Source organism: Micropterus salmoides, unplaced genomic scaffold (genome assembly GCF_014851395.1).
Source record: "Micropterus salmoides isolate LMB-PRFRI ecotype aquatic unplaced genomic scaffold, ASM1485139v1 Ms_hic_scaffold_1, whole genome shotgun sequence".
NCBI classification, from domain to species: domain Eukaryota; kingdom Metazoa; phylum Chordata; class Actinopteri; order Centrarchiformes; family Centrarchidae; genus Micropterus; species Micropterus salmoides.
The window spans coordinates 40,321,804-40,344,000 of NW_024040040.1; the positions used below are offsets into that span (position 1 = coordinate 40,321,804).

Here is a 22,197-nt window from a genome sequence, read left to right on the forward strand (position 1 = left end):
TATGGTTTGGGAACTGCTCCACACACAATAATTGATGTTGTTATTAAAGAGCAGCACAATTGATTTAATGTTCCCTCCATCACTTCATCATATCATGCGGATGAACCAGAGCAGTTTTTTGTTGGCTGCTGATCATTCCCACTTCCACCCTGAGCCAGAACATCAGGCAAATGGATCAGCCTGCTCAGGTGTACTTGCCAGCTTCTCCTTTTTAGCACTCTTAAGCAATGTGTTGAGGTCTGTGTTTTTAAGTACTTTACTTTTTTTTAAATGTTTGATTTGCTAGACCAAGATGATAATTGGAATCCAAGTTTTTTTTTTTTTTTTCTTACAGGTTCTAATATAGCTAAAAGGGTTGTAACTTTCTCTAGTGAAAATGTTAAGACAAATACTAAATTGTGAATAAACTCGGACCTTGCATACAAGAGAAGCGGCTGAGTGACTGGTAGACAAAGAGAAGCCCACTCGTGGTGTACATGAATCAGTCCGGCTGATGACGTTGTCTTGTTTTATGTGACTCACAGAGCCAAGCGTTATGTAATGGTGAGCAATGTGATGCAAAAATCACAAACTCTAGCTACCTTCTGTCCGTCCGTCTCCCACTCTACTGTCTTATTCCACTCTCCCTCTCTCTAACCCTTTCTTTCCTCACTGTCCTTTTTCTTAAGACTAGGCTAAAGTGACATCCCCTGCCTGCCTGTGAAGGCTTCACTGTGTTTTTACAGGAACCACAGAGGGAAGGGCTAAACAGTCTTTGCTTTTCTGCTTTGTTCTTCCGACCTCAATGGCCAACAAGAGACACCTTTTTATAGCTAACGGGGAGCTTCTGCATCTCATATTGCACGGTTCAGAGGGGAAGCATTTTCAGCAGCCAGTCATTTTTCTTGTTGCACCTGTTGTTGCACAAGGGATGCACTGAAAGCTCATTTAAGATGTCTTTATGCTCAAATTGGATGTTACAGCAGTTTACCACCACCATTTGTTCTTTTCATTACACCTCATCTGCCATCTGTTTAGTGTTGTGTTCTAAGGATTGTTTGTAGTACACAATCTCTCTTTCTATAGGCCTGTAATGTGACTTAATAACTCTCACTGATTGGTGTCACAGCCTTGCAGAGAAGTGCAATGCAGCAACGATGGCCTTTGAAAAAGTGGCCTCCTACCGAAAGCTGTTCATTCATCCTGGTTTGTTCCTCTCCTGCTGGCTGCATACATTCCGCTGATTTAGAATCAGGGTGGAGTTGTGTGCTTAGCATAGGTTTGGCGCTTTTTCTGTTTCCAGCTTGTTGCATCTTAATAGACAATGTGTTGAGTAATGATATGTTTATAGAGTCTATAAAATAAGGGCATAGCCAAGAGTTTTACACCTTCCTTTACACTCTTAACTACTCTTGCCAACACAAAGACCAGCTCTCATTGGCTGGAGGCTGAGATGCAGAGTACCTGCTGAGCTGCTGCTAGCAGATGGTTTAGTACATTTTTTTTCATTATACATAAGTGAAAAATGTCAAAATACACTACATGTAAAATGTTAAACGAGGGAGAAGAATAGAGTTATAAAGCAAATGACTTGCCAGTTACAGATTATGTAGTTATTACCCTTATAAATCTATCCGCGGCACAGTTCTGCAGACGGACAGAGAGCCAGTGAGTGCTGCACTGACATTGAGTGATAGGTCTGTACCCAGGGCAGCTGTGCTGGTATACTGGGTCCCGCTGGGCCTGGAGAGGTCCTGCTGATGCACACATCATTAATGCTGAAAGAGATGAATGTGGGTGTGCGCAGTGTTGCACGAGCCCACAGAGCGGGGGGGGGAACCTGCGTTTGCATCCGCTTTCATACATCGACACCAAAAAAAAAACTACATGGACTTTGTTTGCTTTTCACCACAACATTCTCTCACCATATGGTCAGCCCTCTTCTTGGCATGGTGTGACAGTTAAATGTGTCCCCCCCCAACAGCCCACTCATATTCCGCCTCTCATCATCTTCTCCAAAAGTAGGGCAGCCTACGCTCTGAACATAAGGCTTCTCTGCATGGTTATTAACCCAATCACTCACATGGACAAATGCACAGCATCACAGTGCAGGTACAGGAGCTTACAGGGTACTCTGTTTCACTCCTAAGTAAACCAATCACAAAATCATTGCGTTCAGTTTTGTGGCAGTATATTGGGCAGTGGATACAAAGGCGCTATTCTTATTATTATTTTGAAACATCAGCGTGTAGCTAGTCAAATTATTGTAATTGTGTTTTGCTAAAATCCAGTTTGGTAATATTATAGACTATACGTACCTGTATAGGCAACAAGCCCTACTCTCTATCCGTACAGGTTACAAGGAGACACTGCCAGTTATTTAAAAAGGCATATGACAAGGGAGGCAACACCTGGCTAAAGAGCATCAAATGCTGAAGAGTTTCCAAAATGAGATGTGGTTCTATAGGAACAGGACAAAATGAAGACTCATATTTTGCTCATAGTTTATGACCTGAATCACAAGCATACTGTATATCTGCTGTGACAACACCTCAGACCAGCTTAGAGAGGTTGAGTGTTTTGTTGAGCCATTTCTTGTCTAGGTATATTTGATTTTTTTTTTGTCAAGATTTCATACTATCACGTCTCTTAATTAATCACAGGAAGTTATTTACCTAGAACGAAATCCCTATTTTTAATTCTCTAGTTTTAATTACTATTAGTAATCTGATGAATATAAAATACACTTAAAGTCTACAAAACTGTGACCACAGGATTTATAAGATTTAAAATGAGAGAGGTTTATGGTCAACCTTTTGGGTAAACATTTCTATGTCCTGCCTTTGCTTCTTGACTACATAGTAAGAACTTGCTGCTCTATTGGGGACATGAGTTGTTTACACACAGTCAGTGTTTCCGTAATAGCCGCCCCCCCCCCCCCCCCCCCCTTTTTTTTTTTTTTTTTGGTACATGACAATGCAAGCCATCCAGTGGCTACCACCAGCGTGGCAGCTGCGTGCTCTGACACACTCATTTACGACAACCTTTCACTCTGCCTGCTGCTCAGTGCTTGGGTTTGAGCCGTGTCAACATGTTCTGACAAAGGGACAAAATGTGTTTGCTGTGTTAGCCAGAAAGATACTTGTTAAGTCTTGTCAACAACTGACCTCTTTTAAAAGTATGTAGGTCAATTTTAGGGGCAAAGCAAAAATTGTTTTCCTCCTTGTTATTTCTTTTAGTTTAGTTTTTTTTTTTTTTTTTCTTTGACCTACATGTTTTGGTGTTGTGTTTCGCGATGCGGTTTTGTTCCCCCATAATCACACATTTTGCCTTTTAAACTTTTGTCATTAACTTTCCTGTTTGCAGAAAAGGCTGCGGCAGCAAATGAGGAGGAGGTACAGAAGGCTGATGTCTCATCAACAGGCCAAAGTGTGATTGATAAAGATGCCTTGGGACCAATGATGCTGGAGGTGGGTAGAGGGCCTTGTCGTGCTTATTCATAGTGTCATATCTAAACACCCCACACTGAACACTCATTCTCTCACTCGTGCAGGATATATTCTCCTCTTTAAATCACTATTGGAATATAATAAAGAGTGTTATCCACAGAGACCAATCCCAAATAGGCCAGTAGTGGTTGTGCATGAGTGTAGCTGTGTGCAGTAAAAGCTGCCAGCATCTTGTATCTGCCCTGGATTGGGTGTAAATCACAGAGCGGAGCAATGGCCTCGTTGTCCTGTGGAGGGCCACTGAAGTGCTTACGTATAATGAGAAAGAAAGCAACAGCCTGGCGAATGAATCAGTCCATTGAGCCTGTCCTCTCACTCACTTCCTCCCTCCCTTTCTCTCTCTTACTTGTTCAGTTCTCTTTTCTCTCTCCCTCCATCTTCTCTTCATTCGCCTCCAGATCTGTCCTGTCATGGAATATTTATAGCTCTCCTGGTCCAGCGTCACTGAATCGACATACTAACTCCCGGCTAAATATAGCCCGGCGCAGCCTGCATGCTTTCCCATCTGTCAGCAGCACCAAAACACTGCGATCGGCCATTCACACCCTCCCTGCTCTAGCCATGTCCCCGTCCGCCAGCCCGGGCTCATTACAGGATGCTCTGAGGAGAATGGCTGTCGGCAGGAAATGCACCCACACGCCCCATGACCCTCCTCAAAGGCCTCTCTGCTGCCCACTCTCATGCAAGAGCACGAGCACAGAGAAGGCAGTGAAAGAAAACATTAGTTTGCTGCTGTTTTAATCTTGTGGGAGCAAGCCTTGTCCTGTCACATGACTGTTGTGGCATATAGTTTGCATTCCGGGTGCTCCGTACGGTTGCTGATGTGTAGGATGACGACCTCGTCAGAGACCCATTCAGACTTTAAAGACTAGGACTGAGTATATTCTGAAATTTACTAGTGCCACTATGATACAAATATTATACTACAGTTTCAGTATTTACTATATTTAAATCTGTAAATATATCATTAAAAAATAAGTAAACACAACTCAACAATTGTTGATTCTCCGTGCTTTAAAAGTATTTACATTCAATACTGAGCCACACAAGAGACCTGTTGTGTTTAGAAAGACAGTAATGCTTTGTCATGCTATAATGCAGCATGTTTAGCAAGAATTTATGTGAAGAGAGACCCTGTTTGCAAAGCACCAGTATCGTATCGTATCATAAATATTAGTAACACTCAGAGGGGAGAGGGAAGTTGACCAGAACCTATTCCCTGCACTACAACAATTCACTGCCTGCTGTACATTGCTGTGGGAGATTAAACAATATAGTCATATATCAATAATAAAACAATAATAAAGGTGCAACGTGGAGAGTACATTGGCGTAGATTATGTTTATTAAGAGTGTATTCATTTGTATCAGCTTTAGTCACTTCTACAGTGTATATTTAATCAGGGCATTGTAAATTAAGGTATTGGCTAATGGCAGTATGCAAGACTGTCTGGAAGAACGCAATAGTTGGCACTAAAAAGTGTTTGCTCTGTTTGTGTTTGCCCTACTTGTCCAGTACATGGCCTTTCTTCACACATGGTGGACTTACACAACCATGTTGCATTTTGGAAGCGCTCCACTTCATGCAGTGATAGATGAGATCTCCTTTAGTCTATTTTCAGCCCGTGCTGTGTTAATGCAGGCAAGGGAAAGCTTATATCCCAATGTGATCATATGTAACCTGGGGTGTATGAGCTCGCTACACCCCGAAGTTTAGCCCGCTGGTTGATCGCAGGGATGTTATGCAGTGTAGTTACAGAGACAGGCAGTGGATTATAGGTACACAGGGTCCTGTATCTGTGGAACGATAAGACAACCAAATATGCAACAGTCAATAATATGCATAATATCATGAAAATATGTTAGGCTATTTGGGTCATAGCTTATGCATGACTTGTTAAAAGTGCATGTAAACTGTGTGTGGTGTGTAGGTAATGATTATTTAAGCTGAGGTTAGGAGCTTGGCAGGAGTCTCTTGTCTCTTATCTTGACACTCGATTTTACAGCTTTACAACCACCAGAATTCCCTTTAAGGGCTCTGGGTGATTTGATGGTCTAATTGACACCATCTTGTGTGTAATGGCTGACCTGGGGCTGTATACTTTCAATTAAGTGCTCCTCCTCCTTCACTTCCTCTGGTCTCCGCAGGCACATGCTTTTATCCTGCTTTTTAAGGCACACTGATGTTGTACATCTGCAGGAGTGATGGATGTGCCCAGCACACATTGTACCAATCACCTTGTACAAAGTAGATGTTGTGCATATTACACAACTTGATAAGACATTTCAGTACTGTATGTGCATGCTAGCTGATACACAACACCCCAACGTAGGCACAAGTGGCACATCACTAAAGATAATAAGCTGTAGAAATCCTGTTCATGAACCATATTTAGCTTGTGAGTTATGTGGGGGGGGGGGCATATCCGGGTTGGACTAGGCTTTTAATAACCTACTCAGCTGCAGCTAGTGATCAGCCAGTACTATTGGAAAATACAGGTGGTCAAACATATTTTACTCTCTGTTTTTTCTCACTCCTTCACTGTCAGAGATTTGTTATGTGTAAAAAGAAAACGATCAATAAACAAACCTCTTATTTTTCCTCTCATTTGCCCCTCCAGGCCCTGGATGGCTTTTTCTTTGTGGTGAACATGGAGGGGAACATCGTGTTTGTGTCTGAGAACGTGACCCAGTATCTGCGTTACAACCAGGAGGAGCTGATGAACACCAGTGTCTACAGCGTGCTGCATGTCGGGGATCACGCAGAGTTCATCAAGAACCTGCTGCCCAAGTCCCTTGGTTAGCCTCAAGCATATATATATATATATATATATTTTTTTTTTTTTTTTTTAAACATTTGCTTTGCTCTCTGGCTTTTTCTATCTGTCAGTTTGTGTCTCGCTTGTGTTTTCCACGTCTCTCTCTCCGTTTTTCTAACTCCATGTGTATGTCCCCTATGTTACATCACTCCCACCTCTGCTTATACCTTAGCAGGCTCTTGGTTACACCCTGGCTTCTTCTCCCTGTTCAGACAGGTATCTCGTAGGTGGCTGTTTCATAGCGGTCAGTTCAATTAAAACGCTAAAATGTTTATGGTTAAACTGCTTTTGAGAGGATGTGGGAAAACTGGCTGATAGAAAATGTTATGTAAGCTTTATATACAAGGTTGGAACCGTGCATAAAACCTATAGCTTCTTCATTTTCTCTTTTGCTGATGCTCAGCCCAGACATTCTTGCTCATCTCTCCTTCCTCCCTCCCTTTTCAGCTAATTAACTTCCTTTTTGGCGTCTCTCCCCTGTCAGCAGCATTGCTCCCTTCCTATATTTTCATCTCATGCCCTTCCTTCCCCTCTCTTCAATTTGTGTTATTCTCACTAAGTTCCCATTTTCCTATGTTCTTTCTTTCTCATGTCCTAGCCTCCCCCTGAAAAGCATTGTCTTTATCCTTGCATTGCTCATCTCATGGAAACAGGCCATTTATTTCTGTAAGACAGACATTTGCCTTTTTCTTTCTCTCCTCCAGTGTGACCCTCTTCTTTTCCCCCATCTCCTTTCTCTTCTTTCATACCTACCTCCGTTCCTCCTCCACATCCTACCTTTCCATATCCTCTGTGCAAGAGGTGATTGTAATGTATGTCAGCGTGCCCCAACTCTTTCTAAGTCACTTCTCCCCATCCTCTCTTCCTCTCTCCTGGTGCCTTGGATTGAGGTCTTAGTGCCCCCGCCATCTGGGTGGGGGGAGCAGCAGGGAGCGGAGTACCCTGGAAACGATCAGTGGGCTGTGTCCCAGATACTGGGAGATTATCAATGCACTGAATGAGATCACAAACCAGATGGAGTGTGATGCGAGTTTGCTAAGAGTTAAATGAGTTGTGTGTGTATGTGTGTGTGTCTCACTGTACATGTCTCTTTTTCTTTTGTGTGTGTGTGTGTGTGTGTGTGTGTGTGTGTGTGTGTGTGTGCGCGCGCGCATGCGTGTTTGCTCATGCCCCTGTAAGTGAAGAGAAGAAGAAAGATTGGCACTGATGTTTTAGAGGACATGCATATGGAGGCCTGGCTGTGACGCATGGCTGTGGAAGGATGGCACTGGGTTCCAACTGCTCATTATGACTGATCTCTACCCAGCAACTGCTCTCTCCTTTTTACACTTTTGTCGCCTTCATTTTCTCTGTCTTGCTCTCATTATGTCTTTCACATTCAGTGCGGTAGCCTCACTTGGCTCACTCACTCCCGATCTCCTCGCTTTGGCTGCAGTAAAATTCATCAAATAAAAATCCCCGGAAAGCCACATTGTAAATCTCCCTTGCCTCCTTCTTGCTCCCCTGTAGTGAATGGCGTCCCGTGGTCCAGCGAGGGTCCGAGGAGGAACAGTCACACATTCAACTGCCGAATGCTGGTCAACCCCCACAGCGAGAGCCAGGATGAGCCGCACGAGCATGAGCAGCAGAAATACGAGACCATGCAGTGTTTTGCCGTTTCAGAGCCCAAGTCCATCAAGGAGGAAGGAGACGGTATGGAAGGAGAGAGGGAGATTGTGTGTGTTTGTGGGGGAGGGGTGGGGGTGGGGTGGGGGTGTACCTCAGAGACCTTGATTAGGACAAAGTAGTTAAGAGGCTTGCTTCGGTCTAAGAACTGTCAGAAAATGATTACTGCAGAATGGAAATTGTCGTATATAATAATAATCAATAACCAGTTGCAACCATTTACATTTAGATTTATTATGAATAGATCATTGAGATTTATCCATATTTAGCCGTATAACTGGCATTGCATGTGAAAAGGGGTATAAGCAACTGATGAAGAGCAGCACTGGTGCCACTCAACTTCTATCCATGAAAAGTTAAGTGACACGAGGGAGAAGAGCGGCTGGGCAGCTGTCATTAAAGCCTATCTATAATTCATGCACATCCCTCACAAACCTGGACAAGGAAAGGATGTAGCTGCCTTTTGATAACCTTCAAATCATTCTCAAACACAGCAGCACATCAACACTACGCTACACAAGTAGCCACTAGTATAAACATCTGCTCCCCTTTCCTGGGAAATGATTTTAAATTGTATGTTGTCTCTGCTCTCCTTACAGTGTTCAGTCACTGAGAGGTCACTGGGCTTTTCCAGTGGTTTTAATGGCTTTAGATGGGAACTTGAGATCCTGTAGTTTTGAGTAAATTTCCATCACAAGTGACTGTCCTTTTTATCCAAAAACTCCCAGCACTTTGAAAAGCAGTGATACGCAATGCTCTAAAAATGCAATATTTTAAAGTTAAATCCTATTTGCTCAGTGGCTTTAATGAGCCACTATAATTTCCCACTGCCAAACTATAACTCAGTGGTTAATTAAAACAATAAGGGAAAATGCAAATGTTTCACTCTCAGGCTTCCTTTGTGCACCAGCTGCTTGCCAGCCATACTTTGGCAAATACACTGACTTGGCTCCGGGCCAGAGGTGTGTCAGCGTTTGTGTGTATGTGTGAGAGTAGCAAGGCAGGATCAGTGGTTACAGTTGCAGGAATTTGTCCAGCCAGAGACAGGAAGGAAGGAAGAAAGGAAGGAAGGAAGGAACTAACGAACGAACGAGAGAGAGGGAAAGAAACCCAAGAGAATTTAGAAAGATTCACAGATCTTAGTGCCGGACCACCCAAGATGCTCTGTTTACAAGTCAAAGTGAGGTTTGTGTGTCAGCCCTGGCATGCATTATGTTGCCAGACATATGTGTGGGCTCGTGGGTATTACTGGCACAGGAAAGTTGGATGGCAGACCTTTTGGGGTCACCTCAGTCCTGGACTTGGCGGTATCATGTATCTGTGTGTGTTAGAGGCAACTGTCATGATTGAGCGATGGCAATCTTTAATGTTGGGCCAACGGAGGTGTTGTCTCTGTGAGATGGCACTGTATGTGAGCAGAGCACACACACACACACACACGCGCATATATGCACTCACATGTACGTACACACACACACACACACACACACACACACGCGCGCGCCTTCAAAGGTCACACTTCGTCATTTCCCTTGCCAGTGATGGCTGCTCCTCCTCATGAAAGGAGCAGAGCCCTGATCCCCATGCTCATTAATAACTGTATTAATTATGCTGCCTGGGAATAACATACATTTAATTTTCTTTCCCTCCCTCTGTCTCTATCATTCACGCCCCCATCCTCCCCCCTCTCCTCTCTCCTCCCCATCCCCCTTTATCCCTTCTGTTTCTGCCCTGTCCTCTTTGTTACATCCTCTACCTACTCTTTTCTTTCTTCCATATGTCCCCTCTGTTCTCTCTCTCCTCCTCTCTCTCTCTTTTAGACTTTCAGTCATGCTTGATCTGTGTGGCTCGCAGGGTGCCCATGAAGGAAAGACCCATGCTTCCCACGCATGAGAGCTTTACCACACGCCAGGACCTGCAAGGTACACGAACCAGTCACACAGCCAGAAACTACAATCTAATACAGTGAAAAAGAACATTAACAGTAAACTTGATTTCTTACTCCAGCAGACAAAATGTATTTTTTTTTTATCGCACAGAAAAACAGTGTCCAGTAGAGGCTAATAGGGCATGGCGATCATAGTAGCCATTTTAGATCCCCTGCTCTCCTTTGCATACTGCATTTTCACATATACAGCTGTTTGAATAAAGCTGCTTTGCAAAAAGTGTCTCTACTCAGGCACATGCTCAGCACCACCTCATCCCTTGTCGCCAGCCTATAAATCACTTCACACTACAGTTTAGGTATTTAAAGATTATTATATCCTTGGTAAAGGCCCTTAGGATTGAACTTGTTACTTGAACACACTGCCCACCTCTGTCTGCACTCTGGGAGGTAAAGTATCTGTCTGAACACTGGCGCATCAATGCAGACAGTTGTCTGAGTTTTACCTGCTCTTTGATGTGTTGCTACCATTTTTTGTGTGGCATACACATACAGACACAAGACACACTCAAAGTTCCTCACTTTTTTATCTATCTATCTATCTAGTAATTTACTGTAGTTCCTCATCTAGACTTCTGTAGGTGTGCATGTATGCTTGCCTACATTTGTTTACCTGTTTGCTAGGATTGCACATTTATGAATAAAATAAACATCTGACTCTTAATCAATAGTATGGTTTTTATGTCTTTGATTAAAAAGTATTTCTCCTGCAGTCTTCTTTTGCCCATTAGAACTTATGAATGTTTGTGTGACAAGGCTGTAGTCTGTCCCTATGGCTGTCATTCAAGCAGCAGTCTGCTTGTCGGCCCTTTTTAAATGCATCACTGCCTCTATTTAAATTGCAGCCTGTTGTGGGAAAACTGTTACACTGCTACGAGTGACAGTGCGTGTGTTTACACACGTAGCATGGGTGTATTTGTTTGGACAGATAGTTGAGACTAAGCTGACCTAGTGATGTTTAAAATGAATCCTTCTACCTGTTGTATCGAGTTTCTAAATGGCAACAATTTGCACTGACCCTATTTGTTCTTCTGTTTGCTTTGTCTAATTCTGTGTAGCCACCTTAGATAATTTCAGTGCCTTACTTACAGAAGAAACTTCTAGCTAAAGCTCTTGACAAGTTGCACTCGGAATGTAAATAGAGTAAATCCTCAATAGTTTTTCAAGATCAAACTACAGAGCTTTTGTGCAGCAGAGTGGCCAAGTGAAGAACATCTTCTATAGCCGCTGTACATATTTATGTTGGAGAGAGACATTCAATCCCCATCAGCTCAGCTGGTGTTGGTTTGTGCATGTTTTATAGATATCCTTACTTCCATTTCTGAATAAGGCCTCCCTAATCCGGTCCTCTGTGTTTAGGTAAGATAACATCCCTGGATACCAGTCTCCTGAGGGCGTCCATGAAGCCGGGCTGGGAGGATCTGGTGAGGCGCTGCATCCAGAGGTTCCACCTGCAGAATGACGGAGAGATGTCTTTTGCTAAGAGACATCAGCAGGAAGGTAATGCCACTTACTACAAAGAGTATCCTGTTTAACTCTTGGCTCTTGATAATTCCTTCCTTTGGTCTTGGTGTCAGACGACTGCATGTGTATCAAATAGTGATTTGATCATGGGTCAAACCAACTTCTAACCTAAGCTAAAGTCTCTTATATGCTGCTGCTTTGAGGCTCTCAATCAAATCACTATTTCAACAAAGCTGAAAACCTTAACAATACAAAGTGGGGAAACCCAGAGTGGGTTGCTCATTATCGTATACAAGTGAATCATCTACGCAAGAAATGTTGTGTGCACATCTACTCATATAAAAACATGTGTGTCCTCAGTGCTCCGCCACGGCCAGGCATTCAGCCCCATCTACCGTTTCTCCCTCTCTGATGGAACCATCGTGTCAGCCCACACCAAGAGTAAACTGGTGCGCTCGCCCGCCACCAGTGAACCCCAGCTCTACATGTCCCAGCACATTCTTCAGAGGTATGTCTCGCTACCTACACCTGTGTCAGAAAAAGAGAGACAAAACTACAGCATGAACTGGGTTACATGTTTTAGCCTGTTATTGCCCTGCAGCACGACCTGTTGTGTGGATGGGTTAATATGTAAATTCATGCTAGCTAGTGGTCTGGGTCTTAGGGAATAGGGTCACAATAAAATCTGACATATAAAGGTTAGTTAATTAAAAAGGAAATTAAAAACATACTTTTCTACCTTCCCATTTGGTATAAGCACATAATTGTGGTTTTAAACTTGTCTTTATGGTCAGCACAAACACTTGATGCCAAACAGTGGATCACTTCACAAATCTGTGGTAGAACATTCAAGACAATTATGATAAAATCATTTTTCAACACACATGCAGGAGTAAAAGTTTAAATAAAGTTCAGTCCCTTTCCTTTAACAACAATTAAGTGCTAATTTGTTTGTGATTCAATTAATTAAATTGAAACATTGAAAATTTGTTATTGAGAAAAAATAAATTGCAATAATTGTAATTATTGTTTTACTGCCCAAGCCTAGTTTTGTATTTCTGGCTGTATACACTGTGGTGAACTATGTGTTTCTTGTCGCCTGTAGGTTATTACAGCCAAAATTGTGAAATGTGTTTAAGAGATACTGTGTTTCCTTGATACAAAAAAACCCATCAACAGACAGCGTGCAGTCTGTCTCGAGTAGGTTAAGCAGTACGTGAATGGATGTCTGTTGCTGAGCTCCTGTTTTTGTTACGCTTCTCAACTCAATGAGTAACGTTTGAAAGATGTGTAGCCTCTGTTTTGACTGAAATATGATAAGACCGTAGCCATACAACTGGGGTTGATAAAGTTGAAGCATTGTGGAAGTCCCATTGCCAGCGTGGCCGTCAGTTTATGTTGTATTTTTCCACCCTCTCCAAGCTCACTTATCTCAACCAAGGAACACAGACACAAATTGTAACAAGGTACATGGTTGTTAAGTAAGGTGGAGTGATAAAAGTGATTCCCAGTCTCTTCCTCACAGTGTGGAATACAGCTTATTCATTTTATTCTGGCATTGGATCAGTACTTGGCATCGAACGATGCCCAAAGCCCTGGTATTGGTATCGGGACTGAAGAAGTCAGATCGGTGCATCACTGGTTTTGACAGTATTTACTCAGTTGCTTCTGAGACTTCTACCACCAGTACAATGTAGATTTACAACAGCAAAATAATCATCAACAATGACCCTTTTCCAAAAACAATGTTGCACTTACTCAGGATAATCCCAAACACCTTACAGTGTCCAATTTTCTACTTTCTATGGAAACATCTTGGTAATGAAAACTGTTAAACTAATCAAATGTACTATCTGTGTTTTTAACTCAAGGGAGCAGACAGTATGTGGAATGGGCCAGGACATGGGTCCTGGCAGTCAGGCCACAGGGATGGCTCCCAAACCCATGAACTCCTCCACTCCCTCCATGACTCCTCCAACCCCAGGCAGTTTGCCGGGTTCGGGGCCTCAAGGCCAAGACACTACCATCAGCAGCAACAGTACGCCTTTTTCCCCTCCAGGCCCTGCTGGCCCCAGAGAGCCAGCAGCCATGGGGGGCCATATGCAGGGCTACCGTTTTGGCTGTCCCCCACCACACAACCACACTGGGGGCATGCAACCGCCACAGCAGGGCCCCAACTGGAGGATGAACAGCCCCTCTCGCGCTAGCCCCAGCCCAGCTGGTGGGCCCCATCCACCTCAACAGAACTCTATGCTGTCACCCAGGCACAGAGGTAGTCCTGGGGGGGCAGGCAGCCCTCGTGTAACAGGCCTGCACTCACCCTCCCCAGTGGGGATGTGTGGTGGAGGGCCTGGAGGTGCAGGTAGTAGTAGCACAACTAGCACCCATGCTAACAGCTACACTAGCAGTTCTTTGTCAGCTCTGCAGGCCCTTAGCGAGTGCCACGGTGTAGGACACGGGCATGGGCCCCCTCATGCACACACACTGGGGTCTCCGGACAGAAAGATAGGCTCCCCAGCTAGTGTCACACCAGGGTCAGGGGTAAACACTCACCTAATGTCAAAACTTGGAGGAGGCAATGGTGCTTGTGGTGGCACAGGAGACTCATTTGGACCTCACACAGAGGTGGGTCAGGGCCCCCCCCGGGGCCAGACAGAGAGCAACCTAGCTGAGCCTAAGGAGGAGAGGGAAGGGCCCTCCGAGGGCCACGATGCTCACAACCGCCTTCATGACAACAAGGGCCACACCAAGCTACTGCAACTGCTCACCACCAAGCCAGAACCTCTGGAAACACCCCTGTCTCCTGGCGCAGGAGGTGAGGGCAAGGACCAGGCTGGTACAGGGATCCGGGGTGGCCACAATGGAGGGAACACTCATGCCACATCCCTTAAAGAAAAACACAAGATCCTCCACCAACTGCTTCAGAACAGTACATCCCCTGTGGACCTGGCTAAACTCACTGCAGAGGCCACAGGCAAAGAGCTGGGCCAAGACCAAACCCAGGGTGCTGGTAGTACAGCTTCTGGGGGAGAAATTGCACCCAAGCAGGAGCCCTTGAGCCCTAAGAAGAAAGACAATGCCCTACTACGCTACCTACTGGATAAGGATGATACTGTACTGAAGGACAAGGTCCCTAAGCTGGAGCCTGGGGAAGTGAAGGTCGAAGGGGGCAAACACCCCCTTGTCAAGGCTGAGAAACAGGACGCAGGATACGACCGGGCTGAACAGGTCAGTATTTACAAAATCTTTATGCCACCTCGTGTGCACATTAAAAGGAACTTATTGTTGTTTTGGTGTTTTGGTGTTAGAAACATTTTGTCTCCCTGTTTGAAAAATGGCTTGTTACATTTCCATCTTTGAAATGATAAAAGATTTAGAGCTGCCCTCAAACTGATTTTGTAACCTCCTTATCTTCAGCCTGTTTGCAAAGACCAAAACTTTTTTTGCCCTGCACTGCTCCACTTGCCTCCTCTCTCTGTCTGATCGTTAATCTGGGTTAGGTAGCAGATGTTGGCTCCTCCAAGTCCCATGTCCACACAGGATGCTACAGCTACACACACAGACAGTCTGGTAGTGTAGAGGTTAGACAGACATTTGTGGCATATATATATATATATAAAATTATAGTCACGTTCAGATTTAAGTTTTTGTCCTTTAGTGTCGGAAGGTTTTTTTTATTTTTTATTCACACATCTAAACACATCTGGTCCTTTCACTGCCTATGTGTTGGCAGCACAAACTGAAGGGAGCTCTCCGCCAGCTTCAAACAACTGTGACATTTGGAAGGAGCCCCTGTGGTTCTCCAGCCATTTGATCCTGCTTGCGTTTGGCCAGAATCCTCTGCTTAGGTCAGGCCTGGCGTTGAGCGAGAGAGAGAAGTGTAGGAAAGAGTAAAGGGGAGTAAGGAGGTACTGTTGCTGATAAAACTCAACATTTCTGTGTAGCAGAGGCTTCAGCCTGCTGATTCTCTAATGCAGGAAAGAAACAAGTGTTTGTTGAGACCCATAACCTTTTATACAAAGGAAACCTGTGCACGACTCGCTCTACTAAACACACGTTAAGACATGAGTCTAGCAAATGTAGTTATATCACACACATCACTGCTAAACCACAGAATTGCATAGAATTACACAAAATGACATGAATCATCTTGCACGCTTTGCTTCTTTCATTACCTCCCTCTTCTTAAACCAGCCATTAGTCTAGGTGACATCCATACCATTTAAATGTCAACAACAATATGGTCATCCTTGTTCATCCATTATCCTAACAACTCTTGATCCTGGTCTGGAGAAACTTGCAGAGAGGTTGGCAGGTTTAACCAGAGTCAGTGTGTTTGTTTTAAAGGGTCGCACATATCTGAAGAAACTGTGGTTTTCCCATGCAGACAAAAGAGGCAGTGGTACAGAATGTCAGCTAGCTAAGCACGCTAGCTCTGTATGTGCAGTATGTGCTCGGGTACATAAGAAGAATAGGAAACGGTGATTTGGATGGATAATAAAAGCTGCTGTTGAACTGAACAAAGAAGGAGAGATGAGAGAGGTGTAGATACCCCCAGGAGAGCCCAGCCTCGGCAGGCAGAGTGAAAATGATGAGCCATATGCTCCTGCATGTCCTCTCTGCTACCATGGAGATAGAGGGGAGAGGGAGTGGTGTGTTTGTAGAACAAGCTACGTACCAGAAACAATAGAGGGAAATGGAAATTGGGATAAATAGGGTCTTAATATTTACGTCTTGCTACTGAAGGTTTTGTTTTCTATAAGTGGACAATGTACTACACATAACAAAATTAAATTGGTTAATATATGCCTTGTGTTGACCGTACAAATGATATGATGGTGATTAAAGCCCTCGTAGCTTGATGGTGACAGCTCATTCTGGCTTAACAGATTTCACTGTCTGAGCTTTCCAACCCAGAAAAAGGGGCATTAGACATGATCGAAGCCACGACTTCATTAGAGCCATTACATGTCTGTGAGTGTGTTTCGGTTCTTTACTAGTGAAAGCTGACTGTACTAGTTAAAAGTCCACTCATTCTTCTCTTAACTCACCTCGCCCTCTGTTGTCTCCGCTGTCTCGTCCTCCCTCTGCCTCCTCCTTATGATTGTTTGAGGGCTGAATAATTCATGGCTTGAGCAGAGCTAAGTGAGAAATCAGAGCAGAGCTCAGTGGTAGTGGCTTAGCTGTTAGCTGAAGGAAGTATAGGTATGGTCATCTAGTCCCGTGGCCCTACGGGAGGCAGGATTATCTGTGTGTTTGATTTGTTCGTGTTCCCAAACAGCGTTGTGTAAACCCACTGTCTACTGAGGCTGAATAAACCTGTTTCCACTACATGCATGTAATTAATTTAGTTCATGTTTCAGTTTCTCTTTATACTACAACGTATTATGGCATGACAGTAAACGCATTCTTCATTATCACATCAGTTAAATCTGTCACATTAAGCAAATATTTATCTGTAATTATAGAGTACACTCTGGTCCTTTTGGTAAGTTGTTTGTCAAAAACTGTGGAGCCAGTAATCCTCTGAAACATAAGAAAGGGAGATTTAATATTTTTTTTAATAATTGCTCCTCCATTACTTGAAGAGTAGGCGCTGCCATCAGAAAAGAGAATTTTATACAGGTGAAAATGTAAAAATCTGATTTCTTGGAATACTACTTTATCACCAGTCCTGGATTAAAACATAACCATTCAGTATGTTGCAACCTAACACCGACTTCCCCTTTTTGATGGCACTTTTTCTCTTTCAAAGCCCCAAAATATCGAGAACTAACCAGTTAGTACAAATAATGATAAATGATGTATTGAGATTCATCTCATAATAAATACCAGCAACAACGATGGAACAAGAAGTACTCTCTAGTGACACTCCCAAACACTGCAGCTAACCTTCAAATTTTGCGGTACGTAAGGATTGCAATTAATGTTGCAGCCATCCTTGTGACTTTCAGAATTGCCATTTCAGCTCTTTCAGAAAGTGTGGTAGATTTTTGCCAAGTTGTTTTTGTTAAATTCCTTTTGTATTTTTAGCTGACAAAAGGCCAACACGATTCTTGGGTGAAATTACTTTTCCTTTTGCCTTACTTGACAGTGGCAGTTCTGCTTTAACCACCCTGTTTCTCAGTTCCCTTTCTTATGAAAAGGCATAGGATCGGTCAGAGAGGCATATGGTCCGACTGACCTTAAGTGCACATTGACATTAGGGCACATACTGTACTTGAAATTGGGATCAGGAAGTGGATCACATAATAATGATTACAACTCGCTCATTTACAGATGTGATCGTTTAAGTCCCAGATGATTCAAGTCAAATGTTAAAGAGTACACATTAGGCAGAACCCCGCTGCCGCCCTGCTGTGACAAAGTTGGCCATTGCTTTTTCTAAGAACACTGTGATGTGTACCAGTGTACAGTGTATCAGTGAGTCAATGCGTTGTCAAAGTACATGAAAGTGGGCCCATTAGAAGTGCTGCTGATAATTGTATCTGTATTTAAGTAACTACAATTGAAGAGGATTAAGTAACATTTTCACTATTTTTTTTCAACTAGGTAAGAGATTCTTGTATGTCTGTTGGGTGTGTGGGGATAAACAAAGAGAGAGTGCCTGAATTGAACATACATCTACCCTTAAACAAACTGCATCTTGTACTGTACAGTATGTCTTTAGCTGCTTTTCCAGCGAGAGTACCCTTCTGATGTGAAGTACTTTAATAGTGATCTGTATATAGGACATGGCTTGAGACAAAATATTTAATGGTTATTTGGCCTTACACATATCTCGCTTTTTTAACCAGATACAATATACCAGCCTGCGATGCGGAAAAGAAGGGCATGGATTGCACTACATGTGCTGACATGCATTGACAGAAGAGAGTAACCGGGATTGATAGAAATGGGACCCATTAAGGGTAAAAGCAAGTAGAGAAGACGACAGAATAGAAAGTGGGAGGAGAGAGAATTGTAGAGGAGGAGGAGGAGGAGGAAAAGAGCAAACTGAGAGTACAGGAGCATTACATCATTCCTGACCTCATTAGGGCTTTTCTCTCTCCCACCACCGCCACCCCCCCACCCCCCCACCCCTTCACTCTGCTACTCTCTCTAGCTCTCCCACATATCCTGTATGCTTGTCTGCTGCTTAGAGTGATCAGCAGTGTGTCTGCTGCTGTGTATATGGAGATGATTTTATAACAGAATCTTGGGAGATGGAGTAGCAAAAGGTCTTAAATGACATTAAAAAATATGTAGGTTTTAGTCCTTGGCCACTAAAGACGGCCGTTCTCTTAGGCATTTTTGGCGGCTTTGTAATCTTCAATAGCATTAACATGCCTAACCGATATATGTCGTTGTGCAGGACATTGAAGTACATGGGAACAGTGGCTGGTGTGCTGTTTTCCTGCCATACAGTATGTCACGATCAGGAGCTATCAGTGATTCCATGTGTGCTGCACTCTTGTGGGCAGCTACAGCCAGTGCAACTTATTTATCTAAAGTCCCTCAGGTCCCTCTAGGAAGCACTACTGACGTTTCTGTTCAATTTTGATCCTAACCCACATTTTTTTGTCTAAATTCAATACAATAATGCTGGTATTAATGTTGCCTTTTATAAAGATAATAATGTTTGAAATTGTATCAGTTTGGTGTTGTATTCGACTGCATTATCTAGGTGTTCCCACTATTTTGTCCACCCCTTGTGTGTCAGAGAGAGAGAGAGAGAGAAATACAGAGGAGACGGTGCTTGTGTCCTAAAACAAAAACAACTGTTTCCAAGACAGTAATCTTTTCATTCTTCAGTTCAGCAAGTGAATCCAGATCACAGCATGGCCTTGTCTTTGTTTAAGATAGTTGTGTGAAAACTAAACAAAAACTGTCCAGATAGTCCAAAGCCCAGCTGCGAATGAATGTAGCCTTGGGCTGTACTGGGCAGGCTCAGTCCAGCTGTTTGCAGTAGGGGGGCAGAGAGCAGTTAAAGCTTTGGCACCAATCAAACTCCTGTCGCCTCATGCTGCTCTCCCGTGTTACTCAGCAGAAAGCAGCATCAGTAGCCACATCTTTTCTGTCTTTTCTTTCTCAATGCGGACAAAAGTAAATAAATTGATATAGCATATGTGCTGATAAATTGTAGACTTTTAAAAAGACTTCAGTTTGAGAACACCAGAAAGTAAGTGAAGAGTAGTATGTGTCTGATAAGCTAAGTCAAAGAAAAGTGTGGCCTAGATTTGATGCAAAGTGGTCCATTTTATCCCGGGGTAACTGCTGTAATATAAACAAGGCCAGGCCTGCTGTTTCCATCTCCCAGATAAAGACTCCAAGTGTTTACAGACCAAGTTTGCTCTCAGTAAATGTGTATGCCTGTCACATGTATATTTGTGCGTCTGCAGGTGATGCAGCAATTGGTTTCTAAGTGGTTCATCTGTTTCTGGTTTTCACGCTTTCCCTTTTTCTGCCTCTCTCTGGCCTCTCCAGTCGTCAGAGCTGGATGACATCCTGAACGACCTGCAGAATGCTCAGCCGCAGCTCTTCTGTGAGCCGCGGCCTGTTTCGCTGCCCAGTCCCATGGACAAACAAAACATCATCAATGACATCCTGCAGATGTCCGAGACCAATCCTGGCATGGCAGCGCAGCAGCAACACAGGGGCATCGGGACTGGCATGGGCCCAACGAGTGAGTCCCATGCTTGCAAAGAAGTTCACACAAGGGTTACCCCCTCACAGTAGACCACATGATATTAAAACTTTACAGTGTTCAGAAAATACTCCCATCATGAGTGTAATAATATAAAGTTCTAAATACATAACAATCAAATCATTTGAACTTTTTTATTTATTTAGTTTTCCCTCGTCACATATTTGGCTAAAACTCTTATTCCTGTCTTCAGACTTTGGAGGTGTCCGACCAGGCCAGCCAGGCAGGGGTCTGCCTGTGAGGAGCGTGTCTCTAGACATGAATGTGTCACCCCAGAATCCCTCATTACAATACCCCATAAGGGCCACCAGCCCGTACACTCTCATACAGCAGCAACAGCAGCAAGGCATGGTGGGAAGTCACGGCATGATGACTAACCAGGCCAGTATGGTCAACACAGGTGGGTGTGACAGTTATGCATATATGTGTCTGTTTCCAATAATGATTCCATCTTTGATTTAGTTCTGTACATTAAATGGGAATGACCAGCCCACAGAGTGACAGACTTCTTTATAGGTGTGGTCTGATACAGTGTCCTGGACATAGTCACAAAATGTCTATAAGTTTACATAAACATCAAGGTTACTAAAATACAGAAATCTCTTTTAGTTGATGTGTGTTGTCTCACATTCAAGAAAAGAGCTAGACTAGAGTAGGCATTGAACTAAAAGCACTAAAATCTGATTAGAAATTTAATTAATTTGAAGTAGTATCATAGTAGTTTAATGGCCTTTTTTCAGTTTGGGCTATTACAACTCATTATGTCAGGTTTTTGTGTGATTTCAACCTGGCAATGTCACAATAAAACCAGTGGATGAAGCGAAATTGCATTATTTTGTTAAGTTGTTGCTGCTGCTTTCCAAATTCTGAGGAAAGACCTTTTTCCCCCCTATCTGTGTCGCTTTCAGCCTCTGACATATCATGTTACGGCGCAGTGACTCACTTCCTGTGACAGGAAATGTTCAGTCACCCACGCTGGCACAAAGTTTCTCTCAATGTCACTCCCACATATTAGCAGTCCTCAAACATCCCCCAGTACTATATAGGTGGTGTTTCCCCTTATATTATACCATTGCATCATGGGGACAGAGGATATCCACTGAAGTCCAGTCTGAGATACTGCTCACTCTTTCTCATCTCCTTATGTGTGTTTGCTCCTTTAGGACTAATGGCTCCAGGTGGTCCACGGCCGGGCATGCAGCAGCAGGAGGGCTGGGTGGGTTCCGCTTCTGCCCCTCCTCTGGGAGCGCCCGGTCCTGGGCAGCAAGGTGCCATGCAGGGCAGGATGGTGCCAAACATTACTCCCATGAGGCCCAACAGCCAACAAGGGCCCCGACAGATGCTCCAATCCCCAATGATGGCTAATGGTGAGAGCTCAATACACCCTAAAAAGAGGAGTAGAATTAGATGATGAAAGCACCTGCATTGTATATTGTAGTAGTGTAATATAGTAATATGGTGTAGGGGGACTGGTGAGGCGCAGAGGAAAAGAACTCACCTACAGTATAATGTTATTGCTGCTGAGGGTTAAAGGTTGCCACCCAGTGGCCAACCATAGTACAGCAACAAGAAATTAATGTGATATGAAAGGCAGTGCTGTATGCTGGTTGTTCTGGGTTTAAGAGAATATTGATCATTATTTAGGGTGTTATATTGTTTTCCTCATGATAACCGAAATTCAGAATTGACTTTAGACAGCAGTGTACAACCATGGCTTAATATGTTTTTTTTTCTTTCTATATTTAGCCCAACCTGATATGGATATTGGTATGGCCGGCCACCATTTCTCCCAACAACAGGCTCCACCCAACCAGACAGCCCCCTGGCCAGACAGCATGATGCCAATTGAGCAGACAGCTTTTGTAAACCAGGCCAGGTAAGCTTCTTACTTGAAAATTACGATTACATGTTATTAATAGTGCAAAACTAACTAATTTTGACCATTGCATGTCACTAACGATATTAATTGAAGGGTTCATTTAAATGTGTCTAGCACTAGCAATGAATTACTTGGTGCGTACTATTTTAACAGAGAAAGCAGAGTTCTTCTACAGGGCCATGCCATCAGTGCCTACATTTAAGATTCATTGCACGCAAGCTTCTGATGCCCACGCCCATCCAACACACCACA

At 43.6% G+C, this 22,197-nt stretch overlaps 1 protein-coding gene across 4 annotated transcripts in view; it reads left to right on the forward strand.

The window, feature by feature from the left end:
- ncoa2 (nuclear receptor coactivator 2) overlaps window positions 1-22,197 on the forward strand; it is a 58,876-nt gene that overhangs the window by 27,202 nt on the left and 9,477 nt on the right. For all 4 annotated transcript variants that reach the window (XM_038727508.1, XM_038727490.1, XM_038727513.1 and 1 more), the window contains exons 5-15: window positions 3,346-3,449; window positions 6,109-6,286; window positions 7,816-7,998; window positions 9,792-9,893; window positions 11,276-11,416; window positions 11,741-11,888; window positions 13,252-14,608; window positions 19,847-20,045; window positions 20,260-20,466; window positions 21,230-21,433; window positions 21,813-21,942. In XM_038727508.1, the coding sequence (XP_038583436.1) occupies window positions 3,346-3,449; window positions 6,109-6,286; window positions 7,816-7,998; window positions 9,792-9,893; window positions 11,276-11,416; window positions 11,741-11,888; window positions 13,252-14,608; window positions 19,847-20,045; window positions 20,260-20,466; window positions 21,230-21,433; window positions 21,813-21,942 (2,953 nt within the window). The remainder of the gene's footprint in view (window positions 1-3,345; window positions 3,450-6,108; window positions 6,287-7,815; window positions 7,999-9,791; window positions 9,894-11,275; window positions 11,417-11,740; window positions 11,889-13,251; window positions 14,609-19,846; window positions 20,046-20,259; window positions 20,467-21,229; window positions 21,434-21,812; window positions 21,943-22,197) is intronic.